General features: G+C 45.4%; 1 protein-coding gene across 1 annotated transcript in view; it reads left to right on the forward strand.

Moving 5' to 3' along the window:
- Nucleotides 1-9,456, forward strand: part of LOC143134462 (acetyl-coenzyme A synthetase, cytoplasmic-like) — a 31,669-nt gene extending 22,213 nt beyond the window's left edge. Inside the window, exons 9-18 of the mRNA XM_076294878.1 lie at nucleotides 1,494-1,664; nucleotides 1,916-2,049; nucleotides 4,146-4,278; nucleotides 4,409-4,465; nucleotides 5,060-5,140; nucleotides 5,586-5,694; nucleotides 6,104-6,172; nucleotides 6,469-6,645; nucleotides 6,975-7,049; nucleotides 9,094-9,456. Coding sequence (XP_076150993.1) covers nucleotides 1,494-1,664; nucleotides 1,916-2,049; nucleotides 4,146-4,278; nucleotides 4,409-4,465; nucleotides 5,060-5,140; nucleotides 5,586-5,694; nucleotides 6,104-6,172; nucleotides 6,469-6,645; nucleotides 6,975-7,049; nucleotides 9,094-9,221 — 1,134 coding nt within the window. The 3' untranslated portion in view covers nucleotides 9,222-9,456. The remainder of the gene's footprint in view (nucleotides 1-1,493; nucleotides 1,665-1,915; nucleotides 2,050-4,145; nucleotides 4,279-4,408; nucleotides 4,466-5,059; nucleotides 5,141-5,585; nucleotides 5,695-6,103; nucleotides 6,173-6,468; nucleotides 6,646-6,974; nucleotides 7,050-9,093) is intronic.
- The last annotated feature ends 1,401 nt before the right edge of the window (nucleotides 9,457-10,857 follow it).

Below are 10,857 nucleotides of genomic sequence, written 5' to 3' on the forward strand. Positions count from 1 at the left end.
TTAATCTCATTTCTCACATACTTTCCTAATTCCTACGTGGGCCTACTCAAACTTTTGTTAGATCTTCAGGGCCTGGTTTCACAAACACCTATTTGAACCAAATATTCTGGAATGGAGGGATTTACAGCATTGAACGCGATATTACTGCAGTAACATTCCACCGTTTTCAGAGATTGCTGCGTTGCTAGTTCACGATGCAGGCTTCAGTGTACATTGAAGTGAAATGCGCAGTTGTCCAACATAATATAACGGTGTGTGCTTATATTAACTACAAAGTTGAACTGTAAATTACATGTCATAGATATATGCATAACGTTACTCTGTGAAGTTTGACAAGTGTGCATCTATTCTTACACTGCAGCAGGGACATTATTACTTGAAATTGTTTAGTAGCCTACAGATAACAAAATAAATACATAATTTGTGAAAGTAAAATCGTGTTTTTTTTTGTATTGCATTTTGTAGAAATATATAGTGTACGCCATGCATAGCTTCAGCCATTAGTAGCTATGAAAATTTTGGCGGCTGCAGCAGCCATTTAGGTGTTGGCTGAGCCGGCTAGCCCGCTAATAGACCTCTGAAGTTCGCCTACAAAAAAGCTGCCATCTTTGAGATCCGGTATCTGCCGATTTTTCCAATGGGAAAATAACATGGGGACACGATGAATTTTCGCACCTATTAAACTTTCGCGCGGATGGAAAAAGTCTAAAATGCAGACGTTTTCCTGAACACACTTTTGTCCTCTGCCTTCGAGTGGATACTGTGATCTCCATTAAGTGTAGACGGCACACTTTGATTTTTGCTACCCCGGAGCTAACTTGCAATGTAACTTGCCATAGGTAGTTAGCTTCAATTAATACCCGGATCTCCTTATATGGGCAAAGATGGCCGTTTTGGTTCTTTTTTGTAGGCGAACTTCAGAGGTCTCTAACTTCATCAGCCAGCCATTATTTTCAAAACAAATGGCTTGGAATTTTTTCATTTAAAGATTGAGTATTTATTTAAGTTCTAGGCATTAGGTATTACTTCAGGTATTTATCATAGGTGTGTAGAAATAGGTAGTGACATGTTTTAGACAGTTCTATATATAGCACATATAGGCAGGTTGGTACAGTACATATAGGCCGACTAGGGTCAATGTCTACTGAGGCACACTGTTTTAAAGGCCCATTCACACCAAGAATGATAACGATAACTATAAATAAATATGGTTGTCGTTAATATGAATGATAATGACATGAAAAATGATATCGTTGGGGATCACTTTCAGAGCTATTTTGAGAACGATAAAAAGCTAATAGCCAATCAGAACCCATCGAAAAGGAGAGACTTTGTTTATCGTTGTTCAGTGTAAATGCTTTTATGGTTATGGTTATAGTTATCATTATCATTATCATTCTTGGTGTGAATAGGCCTTAATTGTAGATGCACTAAAGAGTCTATAAAGGCATTTGCATAGACGACACCTTGCACTTCTCCTCTTTTTCCTCTAGGGGGTGCTGCACACTGTGGCTGGCTACATGCTGTACACGGCTCTCACCTTCAAGTATGTGTTTGACTACCACTTTGATGATGTCTACTGGTGCACGGCAGACATTGGCTGGATCACAGGACACTCCTACATCATCTACGGCCCACTGGCCAATGGGGCAACAAGTGTGCTGGTGAGTCCAGCTGTCAGTCACCTAAACATCCTGGTCACATGACTGGTCACATGACTGGAGAACTTTCTGTAAGATGAGCAGTTGAAATGTGGTGATGAGGGAATATAATATCTGTGTGTTTCTTGTCCCTGTGTGGGTGTGTGTGTGTGTGTGTGTGTGTGTGTGTGTATGTTTGTGTGTGTGTGTGTGTGTGTGTGTGTGTGTGTGTGTGTGTGTGTGTGTGTGTGTGTGTGTGTGTGTGTGATCCTCAGTTTGAGGGCATTCCTGTGTACCCTCATGTGGGCCGGTTCTGGGAGGTGATTGAGAAGTACCGCGTATCCAAATTCTACACGGCCCCCACTGCCATACGCTTGCTGATGAAGTATGGCCGAGAGCCCCTGCTCAAGTGAGACACAAGCACAAACACACACACACACACGCACACAGCATACACAGAAAACACACTGACACACACACACACACACACACACACAGACAGACTCTTAGAGGTGACGTATAAAGACAGTGAATCACACTGGTTGACTTTGACAGCCATCTGCTGGCCAAAAGAAGGAATTGTAGGAGCTGCATGCAGAGTGCTGCCATTGAGCCGCTTGTGCCTCTGTGCTGCATGCTCAGATCAGTGAGCCCCAGTGAGAAGAACTGTCCCATCTGTGATAAGTGTGTGTACTGTAGTGTGTTGAGAGTGTGTGTAGTGTGTTTAGAGTGTGTGTAGAGTGTTGAGAGAGTGTGTAGAGTGTTTAGAGTGTGTGTAGTGTGTTGAGAGTGTGTAGAGTGTTGAGAGTGTGTGTAGTGTGTTGAGAGTGTGTGTAGTGTGTTGAGAGTGTGTAGAGTGTGTTGAGAGTATGTGTAGTGTGTTGAGAGTGTGTAGAGTGTGTAGAATGTGGAGAGTGTGTGTAGTGTGTTGAGAGTGTGTAGTGTGTTGAGAGTGTGTGTAGTGTGTTTAGAGTGTGTGTAGTGCGTTTAGAGTGTGTGTAGTGTGTTTAGAGTGTGTGTAGTGTGTTTAGAGTGTGTGTAGAGTGTTGAGAGTGTGTGTAGTTTATTAAGAGTGTGTGTAGTGTGTTTAGAGTGTGTGTAGTGTGTTGAGAGTGTGTGTAGTGTGTTGAGAGTGTGTGTAGTGTGTTGAGAGTGTGTGTAGTGTGTTGATAGTGTGTGTAGTTTATTAAGAGTGTGTGTAGTGTGTTTGATAGAGAGATGTCCAACACAACCATTCTGCTGTGCTGTCTGAAGGATAATCTCTTGAGGGTTGCCACTGCTTTGCGACCTACTGACCTATAATCTTTAACCTCTAACCCAGTGGCGTAACTATAGTAGGTGCAGCAAGTGCAGTCGCACCAGGGCCCGTGACATCCCGGGGCCCGTCGCTACCCCCGCCCTGCCTCCTTTTTTTTTTTTTTTTTTTAGAACTTTAGAATGTTAGAGCACGGAGAGTGAAGCATCACTTTGACGATCTATCGGAAGATGAGCGCTTAACCGATGCAGAGAGATACTTCAAAGTGCAGGTATTTAATGGAACTCTGCACATCATAATCAGTCAGCTCTCCCAAAGATTTGCAAGTATGCGGGAAACTTGTCATGTGTTTGAGTCTTTACGTCCTATGACCCTTCAACTCGCAGGTGATGATGAACTGCTTGAAAAGGCAAGACGTTTGTCAGACCATTATAGCAGGGACATTGCACCGACATTCCCAACACAACTCCTCTCATTCAGGTCTTGCTTTAAAGCAGAGATTTCACAGAAGTCATCTATTTTTCAACTTGCCAAAATGCTGGTGGTAGATTATGACAGTGTAACATCCACATTCGGGGAAGTGTGTACTCATGTTGTTTCTGACATTGCCTGTGACTGTGGCAACAGCTAAGCGATCTTTTTCCAAACTCAAACTTATTAAGACCTATACCTAAGGAGCAGCATGGGTCAGGAGAGGCTCCGTGGGTTAGCTATCCTGTCCATTGAAAATATGAAAGCCAGAGCATTAAATATTGGGAACTTCGTTATGCATATGAATGATTTTATTTGGTTTCTGGACGGTTAAATAAGTTCGGCTACATTAAGTTTTGTTTCTGCGCAGTGCAAGTTTATAAGCAAGCAATCTACGCTTGCAGTTTCAGCAGAGGGTTGAAGAGGCGCATTGAGTGTTCCCATAATTCCATGCGAGTTGATGTTAATGCAGTAATATTAGATTAGCCTACCCTGGCCTGCAGGCTGTTAATACAATTATTTTTTAATGTTTTCACATGTAATGGATATGTAGTTGTGTGTTTTTTATTTGAAATTGGAATCTGTAACTACTAAACTACTTCGGTGCCTCAGGCCCTTTGCATAAACAATTGAAGTCCCCCTTAATGTGTATTGCATGTATCAGAGCTAATTCATCCTGGGCTAAAGTTCGTCGGTATGGGGCCCGCGTAGCGCTCTCGCACCTGGGCCCACCGTTGGTTTGTTACGCCACTGCTCTAACCTCTGACCCCTGTGTGCAGGTATGACCTGTCGAGCCTGCGGGTTCTGGGCACGGTGGGCGAGCCCATTAACCCTGAGGCCTGGCACTGGTACCATGAGGTGGTGGGGCAAGGACGGTGTCCCATAGTGGACACTTTCTGGCAGACGGAGACGGTAAGAGTTAGTCTTCATGGTCACCCATACAACACACACACACACACACACACACACACACACACACACACACACACACACACACACACACTGAGTAATCTTCCTTCTTGTGTCTTGTGTGTCTCTGTAGGGGGGCCATGTTCTGACTCCACTGCCTGCAGCCACTGCACTGAAGCCTGGCTCAGCTGTAAGCTCCACACCCAGTCTATACCCACCCAGGACACCCACTGGCCCCCAGCACACCCAGTCTATATACCCCCCCCCCAGCACACCCAGTCTATATACCCCCAGCCCCACTGGCCCCCAGGTCTATTCCATATCACAGCACACCCAGTCTATTATATTACTGTATCTGAGTTTCATGCACATCTGCTCTTTCTGCGCTGTAATGGAATATACATTCTACATAATATTCCACTTAGCTCTCTGTCACATCTCACTCCATTGAACAATGTAATTATGCTAAAATATGATCTAGGGTTCCTTCCTATCAAAAGGCCCATGCAATACTGTCAGTTCAGAGAACGCTGATGTGGAATGGGAACTATGTGCGATGGACTACATCTCACTATATAATCTGGACCCATATTATGCAACCGGAGTGATGCAAAAAGTAATCCTGATAATCCGACGTGCCTATGTAAAGTCCTGCTCTAATCCTACACCTGCTTGTCTGTGTATGTGTGTGTTGGGTGTTTGTGAGTGGTTCTTTATGTTGTGTATGTACATGGATTGTATGTACATGTGTGTGTGTGTGCGTGTGTGTGTATGTGTGTTTCAGACCCTGCCGTTCTTTGGTGTCCAACCCTCCATTATGAGTGAGTTGGGAGAGGAGCTGGAGGGAGAGGCAGAGGGCTACCTGGTGAGGACCTGCTCTACACACACACACACACACACACACACACACACACACACACACACACACTGACCACCTCTAAAACACACACACACACACACACACACACACACACACACACACACACACATACAAACAGCATCCGCTCTGAAACACAGCAACCAGCTCTAAAGCACTTATCCAGTCGCCTCTGTAACACACATGGCTCTGACCTGCTCTAATACACAGCACAAGTCCAGTAGCCAGTCTGAAACGCACTGTTGGCCCCATACCATTTCTACAACCCTACTATTCACATACCCGAGTATGTGCCTTGTGGCCAAATCAACCATAGAGCACACACTGGTGAAGGATCCACACACATAATGGAGTATATAAGTTACTAAACCATACAGTAACTGGGAGAGGTCTACATTGATTGATTGATTGATTGATTGATCGGGTGTTGCAGGTGTTCCGTAGCCCCTGGCCTGGCATCATGAGAACCGTTTACGGGAACCAGGAGCGGTTTGAGACCACCTATTTTAAGAAGTTTCCCGGGTTCTATGTGACCGGAGACGGTGAGTAAGGAACCTCTGTGTCTCCCTGGTGTTATGTAGCCTGGCCCTGCCACCTAATATCTCCACTCCGCTTCATCTCACTGAGGTACTAGTCTGCCTCCTCCCAATAGCCCGTTCCCAACTGTCCGCCCAGGCCAAGAGAGGGCTGTGAGAGAGAGAGAGAGAGAGAGAGAGAGAGAGAGAGAGAGAGAGAGAGAGAATTATGCCAGTGTCTCACCAGTGACACTAAACTTAGGATTTGCCAGCAACATAACAATGCTGTTCTGGGAGACGTTTTGGCGACAAATGAATTTGTACAACCAAACCCCTCAATAATGCCTGAATGGTGTGGAGTGTGCATTACAGAAGAGAACAGGAAGTGTGCACTGTGCATGCGGTGGAGAGCTGACTCACGCTGCTATGCCCACAGGTTGCAGAAGGGACAAGGACGGCTATTACTGGATCACGGGCAGGATTGATGACATGCTGAACGTGTCTGGTAAGAGTCCCTCACACTACAAGGACAGGCAAACGGCCCTGCCCTCTGTTGGGGGATTCTCTCACATGCAATAACAGGCTGACCACACACTTACATGTGCCAATACGGACACAGAAGAACAGATCTGGGTTTTTACACACTGTATATATGAAATTTCTCACAGACATGATCACATACAGTACGCATTGTCTTTGACGCTCTCTACCATCTCTTCTTTCCCTCTCTCTCTCTCTCTCTCTCTCCCTCTCCCTCTATCTCTCTCTCTCTCTGTCTCTTTTCCTTCCCTTCTCCGTCAGGTCACCTGTTGAGTACTGCTGAGGTGGAGTCGGCGCTGACTGAGCACGACTCTGTTGCCGAGGCAGCCGTGGTGAGCCGGCCGCACGCCGTCAAGGGGGAGTGTCTGTACTGCTTCATCACGCTCAAGGACAGCACCGAGTTCACACACACACTCAAGGATGAGCTTAAGAAACAGGGTACAGCACACATATGCACTTACACATGCATATATACTGTACACACACACACACACACACACACACACACACACACACACACACACACATATACACATACAGAGGTGCTGTTACATAATACCCATAACTGTAATACACACTTACCATCACATCTCCATTCAGCATGTAAACACAGTATCTCACACAGCTCTGAGAGACCTCAAGATACCCTTCAGCTTGCGGCATGCTTAACATGCGTGTGTGTGTGTGTGTGTGTGTGTGTGTGTGTGTGTGTGTGTGTGTGTGTGTGTGTGTTTGTGTGTGTGTGTGTGTGTGTGTGTTATAGTGAGAGAAAAGATCGATCGGGCCCATTGCCACACCTGACTTCATCCAGAATGCCCCTGGGCTGCCAAAGACACGTTCAGGTAAGCACTCAGAGTTATATTTTGTTTGTTATCGTGTGAACCCGTTGTCCATGCTGATGGCTTGTGGCAACCCGTAACTTGTAAAATGGCGTCACTACCTCGTTAGAAGCGTTCCGGTTTGCATTTACGTTCACAGTGAGTCAGAGAGCATGGTATTCACCTCGAGAAACGTAGCATTGTCTAGCATTTGTTTTTAGCAACACAGCAACGTTAGCCACTTTTAGCAACACCAACGATTAAACAACACATTCCACAATATTCCACAAACAACAAGACAATGTAACACCCTTGAGGCATTGGAATGTGTACGAGTAATTGAAATGGACATTCACATTTGCTTAGCAATAAAAGAAGAGTAAAACAGCACAGCTACTTAACACAAACAATGTTTGTGTGCCGTTTTTTTGTACCGTAAGTTTGCGTTTTTCAGACAACTTACTTGGCGTAAGACGAGTACAATGGACAGGATCAGCATCACACAATTATCTTTGGATGTTTTAAGCCAAGATGTCTGCCATCCTCATGCAGTTCCTATAGTGAGGGAAACCTCAATGCCCTACGAGTATAAATAAAGGTTTGAATGAATGAATGAATGAATGAATGAATGAATTACATTACATTACATTACATTACATTACATTTGGCTGACGCATTTTTAGCCAAAGCGACTAACAACATGGTAAACAGTTTAAGTTTTAGAGCAATTCTCAACAATATTAGGACAATTTAAAAAACATTAGAGTACAGTAAGAATAAGTGCATCAGTGAGTGCTCTTTTTAACAGTTACGTGTCAGTTTAAGACGGCTGGTGAGTGCTAGGATCAGCAAGACTTGTTGTAAGTGTTGCTATGAGAGGAGATGTTCTCTAAAGAGCTGGGTCTTCAGGAGTTTTTTGAAAATGGAGAGGGATGTCCCTGCCCTTGTAGGAACTGGCAGTGTGTTCCACCAGCGAGGAACAACAGATGAGAAAAGTTTGGATTGGCCTGAGCGTACCGGAGGTAGAGCTAGACGTCGTTCGTCTGAGGAGCGCAGCGGTCTGGAGGTAGCGTATATCTGTATGAAGGCATTCAAGTAGGTGGGAGCAGAACCGGAGACTACTTTGTAGGCAAGCGTTAGAGCCTTGAATTTGATGCGGGCCGCCATAGGTAGCCAATGTAGCTGGATGAGTAGCGGGGTAACATGTGCCCTCTTGGGTTGGTTGTAGACCAGGCGCGCCGCCGCGTTCTGGATCATCTGAAGTGGTTTCACTGCGCAGGCTGGGAGACCTGTCAGGAGGGCGTTGCAGTAGTCGAGTCGTGAGATAACTATTGCCTGAACCAGAAGTTGGGTGGCATCTTGATTTAAGTAAGTCCTGATTTTCCGTATATTGTAGAGTGCGAAACGGCATGACCGGGCGACTGAGGCAACATGATCTGAGAAGTTTAGTTGGTTGTCGAGAACAACTCCTAGATTTCTTGCAGTCCTGGTAGGTGAAACAGACAGAGAGTCAAATTTGATGTTGATGTCGTGGTGTATGGTAGGTTTAGCTGGGAGGACCAGCAGTTCAGTCTTTGAGAGGTTCAGCTGGAGGTGGTGTGCCTTCATCCATGTAGCTATGTCTGAGAGGCAATCCGAGATCCGTGCTGAAACCAAGGGGTCATCAGGTGGAAAGGACAGATAGAGCTGTGTGTCGTCTGCATAGCAGTGGTATGAGAAGCCATGCGAACGGATAATCTGTCCCAAGGAGGTGGTGTAGATAGCAAAGAGAAGGGGGCCCAGTACTGAGCCCTGGGGGACCCCTGTGGTGAGATGGTGAGGTGCAGATAGCTGACCAAGCCATGATACGTTAAACGAGCGTCCTGTGAGGTAGGATTCAAACCAGGAGAGAGCAGAACCGGAGATTCCCATGTTAGCGAGTATATGAATGAATGAATATGAATGAATGAATGAATGAATGAATAGTTGTTCCACAACTTGTTCCAAGACTTGTTCCATAATGTGACAATAACGGTGTGTGATATTGGACATTGGAGCCGTAATGGCATTGGGTTTCTATCCTCTGCAGGTAAAATCATGCGACGGGTCCTCCGTCAGATCGCCCGTAACGAGAAGGACCTGGGTGACCTCTCCACGCTGGCTGACCCCAAGGTCGTGGAGGTGCTCTTCAGCCAGAGGTGCGAGGCAGCTGCCTGAGAGGATGGGACCCAAGCTTCTCTCTCCTGATGCTTTGGATGAACTAGGACCTCCATGCCCCCTGTGCTGACCCCTGCCCACACACACACACACACACACACACACACACACACACATACACACACACACACACACTGGACCCCAGTGAGCCTGGAAAATCCTGATAGTGGGGGGTGGGTAAAAAGTGGACTCCCAGCCTTCAGAACTGAGACAGATGAAGGGAATGGGGGTGGGGGGGGGGCGGGGTTGACTCAGAGTGACCCTTCCTGACCTGTCTACCAAATATACTCTCTTGCTTGGACAATTGATAAGACAAATCATCAATCAGTTACAGAACCTCAGGTGGACTTTCAGCAGTGCACGTGTACATGTCGGTGTATGTGTGTGTGGGTGAAAGAGGGAAAAGAAAGAGCATTTAGCTACAACAAGCTCTCTCTCTCACTCACACACACACACACACACGCACACGCACACAGTTGTATTTCCACCCAATATGGACATTGATGCCAGTTTGCTTATTCTCGTCGACCTCTAGTGACTTTTCTAATTGTTGCTGACTGGTAGCTTTGGGTTGCTTTCTCTTTGGGGTTTGTTTGCTTGAGACAGCGCAGCAGCTATATTTTCTGAAATCCTTGTATTTTCTATTTTCTATAGATTTATTTTCTATAGATTTATAGATTTTCTATAGATTTAATGTCTTGAATTTCCCCTTGGGGATCAATAAAGTATCTATCTATCTATCTATCTATCTATCTATCTATCTATCTATCTAGATTCATCAGGTGTATGCATTCATAGAAAGTACTGTAAACCGTGTGAAGCAGCCTTCTCTGATCTCACTCTGGCTGAGTGAGGCAATGCAGCTTTGTGGAAGTAGAGCAATAATACCACTGTTCAACTGCGGCTCCCCCAAACTACACAACAAATCACATAGGATACCGTACACAACTGACCCACAGCACAGGTCTGTGCTTCCACACATAGCTTTTTGCTCATGCTGAAATGGCCTCATGGAAACTGAGAACCTCAGCCATGTCTCCTAAACACATTGTGCTACAGCCATCAGAATTGAAAAGAGAGTGTCCTTCAGTGAAACTTCTGAGAAAAAGCAGCCCAAGTTGTGATTATGACGGATTCAGACACGCCACATCAAAACTAAACCTTTTTGTAGAAACCTTTTTGTAGAAGAATTAGATCGATCCAGATGAGTGTTGGAGGAGAGAGTGGGACTTGTGATTTCACTCGTAATGGCAGGTGCATCTTAACTGCCATGTTACTTGTATGGTGTACATCTACTGTGTCTGAGGCACGAAAGGCCTTTGCAAAAGAAGGTGCTCCTTTTAGATATGTTTCTGTTTTATGTTGTAACAATTTGTAAACATTTATGAATAAAGAGCGACCATGTGGTGGATTGGAGAAGTGTCATAGTCATTTTAGAATCTTTTTTAAGAATGTGAGAATCATTGAATGTCCTTTCTGTAGCTATAGCAACAATTACCACCAATACGTGGTTGTGAGAGGCCGTCACACACGAGTGGAGACATGCGGTTTACACAGTCACCCCCCCCCCCCCAAAAGCCATCCATCTCCTTTCCACCACCTCATTTCCTCCATCTCCCTCTCTCACTCTGCCCCC

This window comes from Alosa pseudoharengus, unplaced genomic scaffold (genome assembly GCF_046254945.1).
Source record: "Alosa pseudoharengus isolate Yale_2024_CS ecotype anadromous, Long Island Sound unplaced genomic scaffold, YU_APseudo_1.1 YU_APseudo_1.1_scf_2, whole genome shotgun sequence".
Classification (NCBI taxonomy): domain Eukaryota; kingdom Metazoa; phylum Chordata; class Actinopteri; order Clupeiformes; family Clupeidae; genus Alosa; species Alosa pseudoharengus.